Consider the following 17,629-nt stretch of genomic DNA (forward strand, 5'->3'; position numbering starts at 1 on the left):
GATGATAGTGAAGATTTGGATGAGAAATCGGATTAAGATTTTTAATTTTTTTTCCTTTCTATTTTTGGTGTCATTTTTTGTGGTTTGTTATCTAATTTTCCGCTAATAAAATACATTATTTATCTAATTACTTATAAAACGCCAAAATGCCACAAACGCCAAACACCAAAACTATAATAATTTCCTTTAATCACGTATTATTAAAAATTCCAAAAATTACTAAATTGTATAAAACATGGTGCAAGAGAATAGAACAAATGGTGTCTTACAAAAGTTATTTAGTTGTATTTTGCCATCTTTATCTAAAACACCATTCATGTAAAACGCCAAACTTAATGATGGGACACGTTACCGTCTTAACAAATAAAGCTGAACAAACACTAACTACAAACAGTAACTGAAATGACAGAAACTTTATTACTAACATTTATTATATTAAATTACCGCCTAAACTATGCCATAATTAATTGTATTTTTTATATTTTCAAAACGCCATAATTACTTGTCACATTATAGGTCTGTATCCTACATCACACAACAAAGATAAAAAAAATACATATGAAAAAAGATAATTACTATTGTTTTTAGTGCCAAAAACATATAGACCTAATCTACTTCACGCCAAAAAAGGTCATTATATAAGTAGAACAAGTAACAAACTTAACACACCACAAAATGTCTAAACATGCCACAAATTGTCTAAAACGCCATACAACTTAAATCAAAATGACTCAGGTTATTGCATGGAGGTTTGATACGCCGGATAGACGTTTCGTCCTAAAGTTCTCTGACAGGAGAAGGGTAAAGGTCAAGACCATCAAGGCCATACTTAATATGGATGAGGCCGTTCAGAGGGATATTCTGGCCCTTGGGGTTCCAATGGTCAACTGGTGTGAAAGGACTCAAACAGTAATAAGAAGATTGAAGAGGAGATTTCCAGCAGATGATGATGATGTTTTTGATCTACAAACAGTTACCGGTTGGATTTTGGATGAACAATCAAGGACGGTGAAAGTGACTTATCAAAACGGGGAGGAGGATTCATTGATAATGGACGAAGTGCTGAACACAGATAGACTACACCTTCTTGAACAACTCTGTGATTTAGCACCTTTGCACGCTGCAACATCCAGGATTGTGATTATATTTAAATATAGGATGCAAGACAGGCTAAACCAGTTGATGGCTTTATACGCCAATGACCTAGATGATGATGATGAGTACGAAGAAAGTGATGAGCAAAGCGATGGATACATCTCTGATGTAATACCATCCACAGAAGAATATTAGTTTAGTTTTATTTCGTCTTATTTGTAATGTTTTGAATTATTAATAAATTATAATGAATTTGGGAATGCCATGAACGCCAAGATATTTACTTTTATAACACAAAATGGATTAATTCAACTGGACAGATTTACAAAAACGCCAAAAAAATTGCAATGTTTGAATTATTAAAGGTATATAATGAATTTGGGAACATCATGGACGCCAAGATGTTTACTTTTATAAGACAAAAATGATTAATTTCAACTGGACAGATCTAAAAAAAACAAGAAAATGCCAAAAAAAAATCTAATGTTTGAATTATTAATCGATTACAATGAATTTGGGAACGCCATAAACGTCAAGATATTTACTTTGTAAGACAAAAACGATTAATTCATCGCGGCAGATCTAAAAAAACAATAAAACGCTAGGGAGTTTTTGTTTTTAACTACACGCCACAAATGACAACGGTGTGTGAGAGATGCATTGGAAAAGAAAATAAAAAGACAAAAAAACCGGCCTTGATTATATTGCGCGCCACGTGTTCGACCAAGATCCGTTCTCACCATTTTCACACTTTCAACCATTTTCTCCAAATCCCATTTCTATATATATTTATATGATGTATTCATTTACATGGGAAAATATTAAAAAAAAAACAAATACTAAACAATTATTATTATTATATTATATATTATATATATTATATATATTATATATTTTATATATATTAATACAAACTTGTGATGAATAGTAATTAGAGATTTTTTAATATTTATTTTTGTTTTTTAGTAATAGTTTATCTATTATTTATTTGATTTTTATTAATAAATAGTAATCGATAATTATTAGGCATTTGTTTTCTATTTTTTAGTAATCTTTTATTTGAAAATTATGATGATAGTAATTGATTTCTTTTTTAAAGTTGTTTTTTTTTAATATTTTATCTATTATTCATTTGATATTTTTAGTAATAAAATTCTTAGGCATTTGTTTTTTTTTATTTTTTATTCGTAGCATTTTATTTAGCTGTCAATTTGAATTTTTATAATAACTTACGTGCGTTAACTTTTATTAAAAGTGTTTTAAATCTGCATGTATGTTTATTAATTTTTTTAACATTCCATGTTATTTGTCTGTGTATCGTGATGGTATGTTAAGCGGGCATTGGATCAGTATCAATTTGGTTCGTTAAAGTACCGGTATGTTTCATGCACTCAGTATAGAAATCAACACGTGTTTTACATCGACTAAAAACAATAATAATGGACACCAGTATCCATACCGATGTTTTTTGAATGGTATAGCTCGATTCGAATTGTCACGATACTGGTACCGATATTCAATTAACGTCACAGACAGAATTATATAAATGAAAAACTATTGAAACTGGAAATTATAAAAATGAGTATGTGTATAGATACCGATGTTGTTTGGTACAACACGATAGGAGTATAATGTTAGTTTATCGAAAGTAAAAACAATAAAAATAAATACCGATAATGAACAAACGTTATTCGTTCGGTTTCAATTCGGTTCACTAAGGTGGCGACATGATATCTGTTATCAACTAGGAAACCATAAAATTATTACATACCGGTACCGATGTTGTCCAGCTTGGTACGATATGGTAGCGATACGATCTTAGTTTATCGAAAACAAAAACAATTAAAATAAATACCGGTACCGATACAATTGTTGTTCAGTCGATTTCGGTTTGGTTTGGTATGATAGCGGCACAATAGCTGTTTTCAGTAAAGTTTATATGATAATCTTGAAATAAACATAGAACGCAAACCAAGTGAACCAATATCAACTAAACAACATTTGTACCAGTATCGATATTCGTTTTTGTTGTTTTCAATTGATGTAAGGTTTTCTCTTTTGATTACTATAGTATCGATATTCGTTTTTGTTGTTTTCAATTGATGTAAGGTTTTCTCTTTTGATTACTATAGTGAGTGTCGGTATCGTAACAAATCAAACATATACCAACCAAATTTCTGCCGAATTTCCGCCGCGAAGTGCGGCAGAAAATCACTAGTTTATTTCTAAATATTCAACTTCACTTGGTCTCTCTCTCTCTCTATAATATTTCCATGTGAGTTGGGTGGTCACACACACTGCAGCTTCCTCCCTCTTTCGTCTCCTCAAGAACGAACCCACATTCCACAATCTATCTCTCTCGCGCCTCGAAACTCGTGCTCCGATTCAACATTCTGCTCATACAATCGGTAACTTCCACCTGATTCTTTCAGTTTTGCTTCACCTTTCACTGTATCATTACTGCTAGTTACAACAATGGAATGATTAGGGTTTGTTCTACATGTCCTTGCAGTTTTAATGTTTTGAATCTAGGGTTCTTAGCTTTCATGTTTGAATAGTGTTTGGGAGTATTGAATCGGAGATTTCGAATCTGTTTTTGTTGAAACTTTTGGTTAAATTTCGATTTCAGAGTCGACGGGGTTGGGATTCGCGAATAATGAGATTACGTAGTCTTTTTCGATTCCAGATTCTAGGTAGCTCAGCTCGTGAGTTCGTGTGTGCAATCTCTCGATCTCGGCTCGATTATTATTTATTAATTAATTAACTTATTTATTTATTTATTTTTCTTAATGAAATTAGCATTTTTATTTCATTCCAATCATCAGGGCAAATTACATAAGAAAAGCAGGTAGACGAACAACAAACTGATTTTAATTTATATACATTTATAATTAATTTTTATATATATTTGTAATTGTGATTTTATTTTATTTTGAGTAAATAAATAGGTCATGGAATTAGAGTCCCAAAAGCTCGAGCTTAGCTCGTGAGTTCGTGTTTGCAATCTCGATCTCGGCTCGATTATTATTCATTAATTAATTTATATACATTTATATATAATTAATCAATTATATATATTTATAACTGTGATTTTATTTTGAGTAAATTACTCTTTGAGTCCTTGTATTTTAGTGGTTTTAACCTTTTGAGTCCAAAATCAAAAAGTTTAACACCGTTCATTTTATAATGCTTTGAGTCCCTGTGTTTTAGTAATTTTAACCTATGTTGTCAAAAGCGCAAAAAGCACGCGCCTAGGCGCCCGGGCGCAGCGAGGCGCACCTATAGCGCCTGGTGGCAGCCTAGGCGCAAAAATGGGCTTTTTTTGGAAAAACGGTTCTGGCGCGCAAAAAAGCGCGCCTAGGCGCAACAAAAGGGCTCTGAGGCGCAGGAAAAAGGTAAAACAGAACTGAGTGCGTGCAAAAACTGGCTCACGCGGGCCCGGATTTTCGGAGCTGCATTCGTGTCCGCAGGCACGCACGAGTTCAAGCTCACAAACTCATTTTTGCACCCCACCCTGTGCGCGGGTAGGACTTGTGGTAAAACATGTCATAAAGCTACAATGGAGTAGTAAAGGCTTTACCTTATAAACAACCACTCACTTTGTTCCCACACCAATGTGGGACAAAGTATTTACCACCTTTTGAGACTTTTATTCTCACACCCAAAACTTACAACATATAAGTCCTAAACTTTTGCTACTAACTATTAGCTACATGATTTTAAATGGCATATATAATAGTTTTTAAATTTTATATGTGGAATCTTATTTATTTTCAAAGCATAACATATTTTTTATATTTTTTTTCTCTATGTGCGCTTTTCTTAAAAAAGCCCACGCTTTTTTTTGCGCCTTGCGCCTAGGCTCCGGGCGAGGCCGATGCGCCTCGCCTGTGCCTTGCGTCTTTGACAACATAGGTTTTAACCACTTGAGTTCTAAATTAAAAGTACAAGTGTTAAAAAGTTGCACTCAAAATGTTATAAAACGAGAGGTTAGGAATTTAAGGCATTAGACTTTCTGACTTTGGACTCAAGTGGTTAAAAACACTAAAACATAGGACTCAAAAAGTAATTTACTCTTTTATTTTTAACATAATAATATATACATTTCTGTCATATGTAGTTTAATATATAATCATAGTTATTATATACATATGTATTTAGTATATAAAATATTTTTTTTTTTATAAATATGGAGCTTGTTTAGGCTCATGAGTCAGCTCAAGCTCATTTACTAAACAAACATATTTTTAGGCTCAGGGCCGTTTAAGCGATCCGATATCATTCGTCATCTCCTCCATGTGAACTCAAGAACAGCCTAAACCGGGGAGTTGTGGGTACTCTAATGTTACAATCATTAACTAGTTTAATCTTTTCATTAATTTTGACTAAAAGAAAACAAATCTTTAAATTTTGATGTTGTAGGTTGTAACTTGTAAGTAGGTAATTCATTGACTTTCAAAAGTCAAAGATTCTTAACTTAGAAGTGTCTTCTTAGTTTGAATCTTACATTATTTGTTTGACTTTTGACTTCTCTAAATCTCCATCATATGCTATACTTAATGATGTAGCTTGTAGTATAATAAGTTCACTTGAGAATGATTATTGATTGTTACTTCTGTTATATTCATTCAGAATCAGAATAGTTTCTGTTGGGCTCGGTATTCTTGAGGGCGGTGCACCATGGTAGCCAATTCATGGTTCCATGGTCTATGGAAACCGTCAAGAAAACACGATCACGGGCCAGAAAAGGTGCGAATCGGAGTATTAGTATTCGAAGTAGCTAGTGTAATGTCTAAGTTAGTCCATCAATGGAATTCACTAACCGACGAACAAGTCACAAAACTAAGGGAGGAAATAAGTAGCTCAACGGGTATCAAAAAGCTCGTTTCAGACGACGATGACTATATCGTCGATTTAATATGTGCCGAGATGCTGCATAATTTGGGAAACGTGTCGAAAGTTGTCACGCGGCTGTCAAACAAATGTAAAGATCCGGTTTTGAAATTGTTCGAACAGGCGTATGATGATTTGATTAAACACAGTGTTGATCGGTACCACTGGCAGTTTACAGGGAAGAAGATGATCAAGAAAGTGAAAAAGATGGAAACGTTTATCGCGATCAACTTGAATTTGTATCAAGAAATGGAAAATCTTTCGGAACTTGAACAGATATTGAAGAGGATCAAGAACAACGATGATCACGATACCATAGCCGTCATTGATTACACGAAGAAATTGGCATGGAAACAACACGAAGTGAAACGGTTGAAAGAGATTTCGTTATGGAACAAGACTTATGATTATGCGGTTCTCATTTTAGCAAGATCGGTATTCACTATTTTTGCGAGAATCGGACATGTTTTCGGAGTTACACACGTGTTACCTCCAAAAGTTCAAGAGTCTACATGCCTAGATTCCGGGTTACTTCACGAAAATTACCCGGTTCGGAATAGGATCACAACGTTCTCTTCGGGCCCTCTGGGGAACGTTGGTACCAAATCCGGGCCGATGTCAAGAATGAGTAATATGAAGAAGTACTACTCGGGCCCGCTTGGTAACTCCGTCATGGTTTCGAGTTCCAAAAGTAGAAGAATGAATACTTTTTCCGGACCGATTGGGAAACTAACGTCAAAGTCGGGACCTTTAGCCCGAGCCGCTAGAACCGGTCTCAAATGGTGGCATACACGCGATAATTCGTCAAGAATCCATGTAAAAAAGACGGATACGCCGACCCGTTTAAGTACTACCGGTGGGCCTTTTAAAGGATGCGCGATGGGCGATAACGGATCTCCATCGAACAACCCAAATGGCGCATCGTCTGATGCTAGGTTCGAGGTTCGAGAAACTCGCAAGTTGAAACCGAACCGGTTCGACCCACCACCAGAAACTCTCGGAGCGGTTGCATTAGCGCTACATTATGCTAATGTGATCGTGGTTCTCGAAAAGCTAGTTGCATCACCTCATTTGATCGGTCATGATGCACGAGACGATTTGTATAATATGTTACCGAAAAACGTGAAGAACGCGCTTCGTGTTAGGTTAAAACCGTACGCTAAAAGCTTGGAAATGGCGGAGTATGATTCGGGTTTAGCGGAAGAATGGAGTGAAGCAATGTTGGGGATTTTAGATTGGTTATCTCCTCTTGCTCATAATATGATAAGATGGCAATCAGAAAGGAGTTTTGAGCATCAAAATATGGTTTCCAGAACAAATGTTCTTCTTGTACAATCAATCTACTATGCTAATCAAGAGAAAATCGAAGCAACGATTACCGAGCTTCTTGTCGGGTTAAACTACATTTGGCGATTTAGTGGAGAAGTTAAAGCAAAAGCTTTGTTCGAGTATGAAAATGGCGTCGATGATTATGTAAACATTGTTTAGTTTCGGTTTCAAGAAGACGTGTGAAGTTATCATAATCGCGATACAGCGTACAATTGTTTAGGGCTATAGAACTTGTTATATGAAAGATATTTACTCAAATGTGAAATGTCGTTTTGATATTTTATAACTTAGTTATACAAGTTTTACCTTACATGGGTTTTGTGTTTAAATCCTAACTACCAATGGTTTTCTATCTTTATCTTTTCTGAAGGCAACACGTCGGGTGCAAGCTGTGTGTTATCTGATATCATTGTTAGCACGGTATTGATAGGGTTCGTAAACGTCAAGGGCGGAACTAATGTGCTAGTAGTGATAGCATGGGCTACGGTTCAACCCGTTTTCGTAATGTATACATACATAAAAATAAGTACGAAAATGCATTATGTTTTACATGATTCATTAATGAGAAAAATTACGTCACAATGTAAACCGACTTTGATTTAAGCGAAAACGTACTAAAAATACGTAAGAATGATACAACTTATACCGTCTACTTAAAACGCAGTATATTTGACCTAACTTAATTTCGAACAAAATTTACGATAATACGTAGACCGTTGACTTCACAACATAATCAACTTGGATCTATACCTTGCCAAAAAAAGCACGTAAGAAAATAGAGTTTCTTTAAGTTAAAGAATTGCACCACTATGGCTGCGTTGAAACGTAAAGTAACTCGAATTCATGGCGCCTAATGGAAACGTATTATATTTGACCAGCTTCGTTTTAACAAAACGTAAACCAACTGAAAACATGTATAAAGTAAGCATGAAAACGTATTGACAAAATGTAGACCTACAAAAAACGTACATAAAAATAAGCACGAAAACGTATTGTATTTGACCAACGTACATAATAAGCATGTAAAACTCGAGGGGAGCTAAGGGGGTGTAAGTGACAATGTTGAGTATAAAACAAAAAAAACGACAAAATAGAGAAAATAGAGAAAACCATGATGTACCCTTGGTGAAAATATCAGCATTTGGTAGCGAGAAGGGACATGAAGAACCCGGACATGGCCACGCTGGACCTGTTCACACACGAAGTGAATGTCAAGCTCCATGTGCTTCATGTGTTGATGTTTGTTACACCTCAACCGATGGCGGAAACATCGGAGTGAGACGAAATAGATTGCTCAAAGACTTCATAATAATAATACTATGTGACAATAATTAACTCAAAACCGATTTCATTGCATAACACAAATTGTCAAGTACAACATTCGGAAATTCAAAATGCAACAAGTTTAATCAAAATAAGATAACAAATCTAGTATTTTTTTTATGAGTTTCTAAAGTCCTCCCAACTAGATTTCATCGTAATCGTCATCATCATCCTGCAACATGTTAAAAGTATAGTTCAACACAAAAGCATTGGCAAGTACACAAGTTTTAAGTACATAGCATAAGTATAAATGTTTAAACGAATCCACATGTCAAACTATGTTATCAAAATTAATGTAAATCTAGCATGTGAATAATTAAGTCAAACCAAAGTTTAACGCAAGTAAAAGAAACTTAACATAACCCAACGTTCACAGTCGGTGCGTTACTCCTATAGCGCTATACATGTTAAGGCTAGGCTCGATCGAAGTTAATGACAAGTTTAATCACAAAATGAACAAACCTAGATCAACGAATCAAGTATAATGTATGCATGCATGTATTGGATTGTTTGTGCATAAAGATAAAGTATAAGTGTTTGTGATTTTTAATAAGCTAACATGTTGCACCCAAAATGTGTAAAACGTAAAATGGGTCAAGTGTGCTCACAGTTTTGCAAAGCTTTAAACTTTAGAATCCCATGGAGAGTTGTAAGTTGGAGGATGGAATCACCAAAGTTACCCTACATGGGGGAAACGAAGGTGTGTAAGTAATGGATTTTAGAATGGAAGATTCGGATTGGAATTTAAAGTACAAAAAGTATGTATTTACAAAAGTATTATCTAGTTCTAAGTACTCGTTTATGACACTATGTTATGTGTGGTTTCATGGGTCCCAAATTACCCATTAGAATCAATAACGAGAATCTTAGATCGTAGATATAATAGCCTAAGTTATGATGGTTAATCATGGTCTGATTATCATCACAAATTCAGCCTTGTTCATATATATATATATATATATATATATATATATTTACATAGTTATAATATTAACCTACAAGTAAGTCCATCATAGATATCAGAGATTGTCATAAGTCAAGCAGGGAGGATTAACCTCTTTGTATGATTCACCACTACACAAACCATCACAAGGATGATTTGGACGGTCATGAATAACAAGAAATAAATCTAAGTAATGCAAGCTCAAGTGACCAAGTAAGTCTCTAAACCGGATGAGCCAACACGGCATGCAAACGTAATCCTAAGTGTCGGAGGCGAGGCGGGGTTATGTTACTTTGATTCTAGGAAATCACTTGAGTGTTTATACACAAAGTTTCACAAATGAAGGAGTGGAACTAGATTGGAAAGCCCAAGCTCCCATGGTTCACACTTCACAAGTCACAAGTTCATATGGAAGATGATGAATCATGCTTGTTTTCATCACTTGGATTAGGACATGTATAAACTGAAAATAAAGAGTTTTGAACTCATAACTTGGTGAGAATCAATCTCAACACAAACCTACAACTATAGGTGAAGTTCTAATCTTGGTGGATTCAAGATTCCACCAAGTTTTAGTAAAGAACATGAAGATACAAGAACATTAATCAAAACAGAAAATAAAGTGCACTTTGGACCTCAAATATGGTGAGGTTTCACCTTAGATTACCATGGTAATCTTGTGAAAACCTTCCTAGAGGTTATCCAAGTGTTTTAGAAGAAGAAACAAGCAAGAAATAGATGAGGGAGTGAGCTTGAACTCACTTTGAATCCTTTAAAACTTTCTACCAAACTTCAGTGAATTTAGAGGTTTTAGGAGTGGATTTGGGAGTGTTTAGGAGGTTTGTAAAGTGGAAATGAGGCTTAGGAGTGTTGTTTATATAGGGAGGGATTAGGGTTAGGTGTTAGAAGTAATTAAATGAAGTTAGTTGGGTGAGAAAACACAAAAATGGACTACGGACCTGGTGCGCGTTTTTCTGCGGATCGTCACTCCAGGCGGGTCACGCAAGGAGACACGGGTCTTGTGCGCATGTCGCATGTGATTCTAGCCGAGATTTGTTTCAATTTTTGGCAATTTCTGTCCTTTATGTTTGAAATGTTACATAAAACAATGTATTTTATGTTGTTTCAAGTATAATAAACATGCATTTAAGTATCGAACAAGTATATAATCATGGATTAAGTATTGTAAAAATATAATGAAGTATTTATGTATAAAACGTATAAAATCACGTATTTCCTTAGTTGTGCATGTGTTTCAAGAATAACGGATTGCTTCAAGTATACGTATGATTCGAACGTATAAGTGTATGATTTGAATGTATAAGCAAGTACGAATAACAACGCATAATTCACATAAATGGATCAATTTTATTACGATCAAAGTCTCTGATTTACAACGTTTCGAAACGAAATACGATTACAAGAGAATCAAGTTTCCGAAAATAGAATTACAAGCTAAACTTTCTAATTGAGGAAAGTTACGAAAAGCGAGGCGTTACAGTCTCCCCTCCTTTAGGAAATTTCGTCCCGAAATTTAGGAAGATGCAACGAACAGATGTGGATACTTAGTCTTGATATCACTTTCGAGTTCCCAAGTAAACATAGCGCCATGTTTTCCTTCCCACCAAACCTTAACGTTAGGAATTCGACTGCGCCTTAATTACTTAACACCTCGATCCATGATCTCGATAGGTTTTCCACGAAGTGCAAGGTCTCACTGATTTGAAGATCTTCGAGTGGAACTTGAAGTCCTTCTTCAGCTAGACATTTCTTCAAGTTTGAGACGTGAAATGTCGGATGAACATTGTTGAGCTCTTGAGGTAGGTCCAAACGATGAAAACGACGCTTCAATTTGCTTGTTTTTGTTTATGCAGGTTTGAATATGTACCACCCGTACTCAATCTCCATTCGGGTGATTTTGGAGCTGCTTATCAGATATCAGGCATTTTTCGAGTGTACCAGTTAGAGTGAAGCCGATCGCGACCGAAATGCTATACGATCGAGCTAGATTGGACGAGAGTTTCAGAGCTTACGCGATAAAACCAGCTAAGTCCTTTCCGATTTGCCCATTTTATTAATTTTTTTTTTGTCTTTTAGAGTTTAAATGTGGGGATGAGAAACTGTCGTTTAGGTCTTAGTTAGTGAGTCTTGAGTCATAAAACTTGAAAAAAAAACAAAAAAAATAAAAATAAAAATAAATTGAAAAATCAGAAAATGTCCTTTGAAATAAGAAGTTTGCAAAATTAATACAGAAAATGATAGAAAAGATGGATTTTTGTTCGGGTTCAAATAATAATAATATGAGATTAATTAAGTCGAGCTTGTGTCTAATTTGGTATATGTGAATAGGCTCGGTTTGGTTTTAGGTTCCTTTGATCTTAAGATACCTTAATTGTCGGTCTACTAGCGGGTACTCAACTGGGAAAAATGGGAAATTGAAACCACAAATAAGAGTATAAGGGACACCGTTATAAGTTAAAACCGTTAGAATTTTTAATCATGAAAAAGAAAAAGAAAAAAGGGAAAAATAGAAAAAAATGAGCTAGAAACTGAATGAAAGTAGCGCATGCCTATTTAGTCTGGGTTGGGGATAGTGACTTTACAACCGGAATACCTCTAGGATGTGTGAAATAGAAATTTCAAGTAAAAAGTACCAAAGTCTAAGTAATCCTAGTTGGGGATAGTGACTTTACAGCCGGAATGCCTCTGGGTTAGGGAAAGCAACGTCTAAGCTCATAAAAGAAAAAAAAATGAAAAGAAAGAAAAATGCTGAAAAAAAATGGTTTTAAATTCTCTTGGTTTTGATATAAGACGGTTGGGAATTGGTCCAGTTATCGTTCTTTTTGTTCTATAAGCTTGAGGCGGGATTAGGTGGACCGTAGATTCTGGCGTGGGACCCTAGGTAAATTGACCGCACTTAAACTAAATTCGCATGATAAGGGCTTAAGACCGGATTTGGGTTTAAAAGGGACAAATATATTCGCAATCGCGGCTAATGCAAGCTTTGATTTTAACAAAATATAAATAGTTTTTGACCCGAGTATTTATCTATCTCTGATTCCGTATGCATAATTCTTTTTTGAGGAGGAAAAAAGATTAAGTGTGGGGATATTTATCCATCTCTGATTCCATATGCATAATTCTTTTTCGAGAACGAAAAAAGATTAAGTGTAGGGATATTTGATGTAAGGTAAAATACACATATTTGTCACGTGTAAAGTGTATAATTTTTGTATAGTTATTATTTGTTTTTATTTAGTTTTAGTGTATATTATATTCTTTTGTGTTGGGCAGGTTCTGGTGCAAATGGAGCGAAAAAGAGTATTATGGAAATGACCAGGCAGTTGGCCAGAGTGAAGTGCCAGTGACCGAATTAAAATTGCCGCTATTTTTCTCAAATGGACCGAACCCGCTATCGTTAATTTATCTATTAAAGTCAAAACAACCAATTCCAAGCTATGCGACGACAAGAAAAGAAAAAATCTATTATGTATATTAAAACAATACATTTTGGTGCCACTTGGCATAATTTTAATCCACTAATTGACACCTGTCACTCTAAAACCACTCCCTCAAAGAGATTGAGCGCCAATTCCATTACAGCCGTTTCCTTTTCTCGCTAGACCTCACATCCGCTCTCTCTATTCTCGCTATTTCCTTAAACATGATTCCTTTCTTTTCTATATGATGTATCAAATCAAAAACCCTAGATCTAATTCCATATTATATCTTTCCGATTTTGCTTTCAATCCATTCGTCTTTGGCTTTTTGTTTCATCGATTTGGCGATTCTTCCTTTAATCAACACTATGTAAGGTAATTTCGTCCATTGCTTCTTATTAATCGATGATCTTGTGTCTTCTATCCATGAAATTGTTTAATGAGTCGTTTTTGGTATGCCTTATATGTGATTTCTTTATGTGTTCTGCGATTTCATCTAATTTGTTGTACAAAAATCCCTATTCTGATGTTTATACACCGTCTTTTACCCATTCTCTTTCATCTCCTTAGATTCCAAACCCTTAATCTCTGTGGTTTTTTTCTGGGGCATCAACCCACTTCCAGATAGAAGATTCAAATTAAGGCGTGATTTTGATTTATGTATGTTCATCAAAAATTTGACCATGATTGTCAAAATCTGAAATAAGCAATGAAGCCATCAAAGATATTTGGGATTTCACTTAGAAAGGTATATCATCTTTTAAAATTTCTGATTTCTATTAAGAAAAAGTATTTGATGGTTAGTATTATGTTTTAGTCATGTTTACTTACCGGAATGTTGATGAGCAGAGATCATGGAGATGCTTTTTTAACAATTAGTGGAATGTTAATGGGTATGATTTCCTCTATTCAATCTTTTGTTTTCTTTCATGGATTTCGTTTACTTATAACGATTCTTTGTTTTCGTGTTTTTGTTTGCTTTGTCCATTCATCTAATTGACTCCGATTGTGACCTAATTTGGGGGGTTTTTTTTTATGATATATGAAACCATAAAAGTAAATTTTATTCAAAGTCTCAAATTAATCTTGGTGCATTTTGCAGCACATAAAGGGAATGGCACAGATAAAACAAGCTAAATTTGGCGTTGTTGATATGGATTTTGTGTTGGGAGTGGGAGGCTACGATCTTGACAGGTGATAATCATATGATATTTTCTCCATATGTATGTAAACACCATGTCCTTTGTTTGTTAAATAACCTTTTGGATATATAATTTCTACATAGTTAATGAAGCTTATGTCGTTGATAAATAAAAACATAATATTTGTTGTTTATGTGTATCTCGCCTTTCGGTTATGCAGAATTGATTCTAAAGATCCATAAGAGGATTCTCATTGTGAGAATCACACTCACGAGCATGGCCATGGTATTTATCACTTTTCTTTTTTCTGTATAATTTATTCAGGTTTATTTTAGTATTTAATCATATATACATATTTTTTAAAACAGAATGCCACCAAGGGCATCATCATGATCACAAGCATGATTTTGCTGTATCCAGTGTGAGCATTGTTTCTGAAGGAACTTTGGACCTTGATGAGGTAAAAAATCATTTTCTCCCTTTTTGGATAAAATTATTTCACTTCTACTCATTTTTTATAGGGGTACATGGTTTTGTTAATAGAAAGTTCTGATTTTTGGCAATGTATAATCGATCAGTTTGGTTAATTTCGGTTTCAGTTAAAAATATAGGAAATGGTTTGGTTATTAATGAGCTTCATTTTGGGCTTTGACAAAAATAAAATCTATCAACAAATAAATTACTTATTTGGGCCCGAGTCTCTGGGCCTTGACAAAAACAAAAGATTACAACTGATTCCCTCCCTTGGTTGCCAAAATTTTTATATAGACAATGTTCGGTTCGGTTAATTCTGTTTTGGTGATGCTTGGTTTATCAGTTATTATGAATTTTTTTAACCTTAAATGCACATGATCCATCCAGCTTAATGACTGGTTGAGGAAAAAGGGATGATCTTTATAGGATGAAAGGCGTCTTATCAGTGAGTGATTCCGAGACACGCTATGTTTTTCAGGTTCTATTTTTATTTGTTTTTCAACTTTAGTTATTTCACTTATATGTGTTCTTTAACAATAAATCTTGAGGTGGTTATGTTTGATTCGTTAGGGTGTGCATTCGACACTAGACGGGTGCCCAGGCAAACCATGGGGTCCAGATGAGAAAAGAGTTAACAAACTTGTATTCATTGTATTTTTATAGAAAAAGAGAAATTTAGATGTTTTGGTGGATGTGTTTGTTGTAACGTCTAATACGGTTATGCATATGATAGCCTGATGGTCAGATGCCAAGTGACAAAACCGTTGGAGGCGGTGACGATGCCTTCAACACTTTCTTTAGTGAAACCGGTGCTGGGAAACATGTTCCGCGTGCCGTCTTTGTTGATCTTGAACCCACTGTTATCGATGAAGTGAGGACCGGAACATACCGCCAGCTTTTTCATCCTGAGCAACTCATCAGCGGGAAAGAAGATGCCGCCAACAACTTTGCCTGTGGCCACTATACCAGTAAACAAGCTGACCATTCTTTAGGCTCGCTTTTTTTATTATGGGTTCATATGTTTCTCATAAATGTTTTGTGGTGCAGTTGGAAGAGATTGTTGACTTGTGCCTTGACCGTATCCGCAAGCTTGCTGACAACTGCACCGGTCTCCAGGGCTTCTTAGTGTTCAATGCTGTCGGTGGAGGAACTGGTTCTGGTCTCAGTTCTCTTCTGTTGGAGCGTCTGTCAGTTGACTATGGGAAAAATTCGAAGCTTGGGTTCATTGTGTATCCTTCACCCCAAGTCTCAACTTCAGTCGTTGAGCCGTACAACAGTGTGCTTTCCACCCACTCTCTGTTAGAGCATACCGATGTATCTGTCCTACTCGACAACGAGGCTTTTTACGATATTTGCAAGCGGACACTTGATATCGAGCGTCCCACCTACACCAATCTTAACCGTTTGATTTCTCAGGTATGTTTTTAGTTTTTAGTTTCGTTAGCGTGTGATGGAACAACCAACAACTAATAATGTTTTATGTACAGGTGAGTTCTTCGTTGACCACGTCTTTGAGGTTTGACGGAGCGTTGAACGTGGACGTTACCGAGTTCCAAACAAATCTTGTACCGTACCCGCGTATCCACTTCATGCTTTCGTCTTACGCTCTGGTTATCTCAGCTGAGAAGGCCTACCACGAGCGGCCGGCTAACAAACATTCATAATTGCAATAATGTGTGCCTTCGCACCTGAACACCCAGTTGACCCAACATGTATAAAATTTTCTAGAGTAAATTGCTAAAATCATCCCAAAATGTCTATCCACATTTGCTAGATCTATCCAAATAAGGTTTTTTTCTCATTGGAACCACTGAGGTTTCAAAAAAGTTGCTAAATCCATACAAAATAACTAACACTTCAACAAAACTAACTTGAGAGAGGGTTAATTTAGTCATTGTCTTGATTTATTTAATTTACATTTTTTAACAGGTTATATCTTGCCCCCACCCTTTGTATTCGACGAAGTGTATTTGTGACATTATGATATTACAAATGATAATTCAATGATCTGTGAGCATCAGATGTGTTATTCTGACCGGGAACCATACTTGTAATTCCCATGATATCGGTTCCAGTATAAACCTGCTGCTGATGTTCAACAGGTTGTTGTCTGTTATTGCTTAAAACAGGCTGCATCACTGCATTTGATATAGGATTTGGGTTATTTATTACAAGAACATGTATCTGCTCATGATTGACCCTCGAATTATTAACAAAAGGATTTACTTTCGGCATCTCAAATGGTACTTGTGGATGAATATTATTATTATTATCATAGTGTAAGTTGTTTCAAGAGGTGGCGATTTCAACCCACTTACTTATGAAACGGATGATGGAGGGTGCGTTTTATCTCAACCTGTCCAAAGAAATTAGCTAACAGAGAAACGGGTCAAATGGGTTTCATGTATTTAGATTAAAAAAGTAATGGCAATGCTTTTATAATCATAACTAACACGGTAGCTGAGATGGAACTAACCACAGATAGTTTCAACCGAACTAACTTTCTAGGAGAAGGATCTCTTGGCATCTAAAAAAACCAACATAGATGCTGAAATCATGTCATTCTATTAACCAATATACCATCCAAAAATGACCAAGTTAACAAAAATGACATCTAAAAAAGTTTACCACCTGCCTATCACAGTTGACACATGAAAATACAACTCTAATAGTTAATACATGCCAACTGATGGTGAAATTAGGGTTAAAATTGGGGGAATTAAAAGTAATAGTGAAAATAACCAAAGTACCCCTAGGTTAACATTGCTTCTAATGGTGTTAGTCATTTTGGATGGATTTAGCAACCTTTTTGAAACCTCAGTGGTTCCTATGAGGATTCAATGCCAGTAGATATTATATATTTGTGTTAAGCCACCCACGAAAATCGCGGGATCTTAGGCTATATATACTACAGGAGGAAAATATATATCATGTATTTATTGTTGGGATATACATCAAAAGAAAGATCAAAAAAGGTTAGTGGGCCGTGA

At 35.2% G+C, this 17,629-nt stretch overlaps 2 protein-coding genes across 2 annotated transcripts; both read left to right on the forward strand.

Annotated features, from left to right (window-relative positions):
* The first annotated feature begins 3,367 nt into the window (after positions 1-3,367).
* Positions 3,368-7,627, forward strand: LOC110941094 (protein PSK SIMULATOR 2). Its single transcript, XM_022182712.2, has 2 exons — positions 3,368-3,503; positions 5,728-7,627. The coding sequence occupies exon 2, from the start codon at positions 5,776-5,778 to the stop codon at positions 7,474-7,476; it is 1,701 nt and encodes a 566-aa protein (XP_022038404.1). The 5' UTR covers positions 3,368-3,503; positions 5,728-5,775; the 3' UTR covers positions 7,477-7,627.
* A 6,510-nt stretch (positions 7,628-14,137) lies between these two features.
* Positions 14,138-16,318, forward strand: LOC110941095 (tubulin alpha chain). The gene is made up of 5 exons (XM_022182713.2): positions 14,138-14,217; positions 14,490-14,625; positions 15,373-15,548; positions 15,632-16,055; positions 16,127-16,318. Exons 1-5 carry the CDS (start codon positions 14,138-14,140, stop codon positions 16,301-16,303), a joined length of 993 nt encoding a protein of 330 aa, XP_022038405.2. The 3' UTR covers positions 16,304-16,318.
* The last annotated feature ends 1,311 nt before the right edge of the window (positions 16,319-17,629 follow it).

Source organism: Helianthus annuus, chromosome 5, assembly GCF_002127325.2.
Source record: "Helianthus annuus cultivar XRQ/B chromosome 5, HanXRQr2.0-SUNRISE, whole genome shotgun sequence".
Lineage (NCBI taxonomy): Eukaryota > Viridiplantae > Streptophyta > Magnoliopsida > Asterales > Asteraceae > Helianthus > Helianthus annuus.

Bases quoted from the DNA above. Each gene is read 5' to 3' on its own strand.
- LOC110941094 (XM_022182712.2), top strand. From the start codon at position 5,776: ATGGTAGCCAATTCATGGTTCCATGGTCTATGGAAACCGTCAAGAAAA.
- LOC110941095 (XM_022182713.2), top strand. From the start codon at position 14,138: ATGGCACAGATAAAACAAGCTAAATTTGGCGTTGTTGATATGGATTTT. The intron at 14,218-14,489 runs GTGATAATCATA...TAATTTATTCAG, and splicing joins GGAGGCTACGATCTTGACAG to GTTTATTTTAGTATTTAATC. The intron at 16,056-16,126 runs GTATGTTTTTAG...TTTTATGTACAG, and splicing joins TTAACCGTTTGATTTCTCAG to GTGAGTTCTTCGTTGACCAC.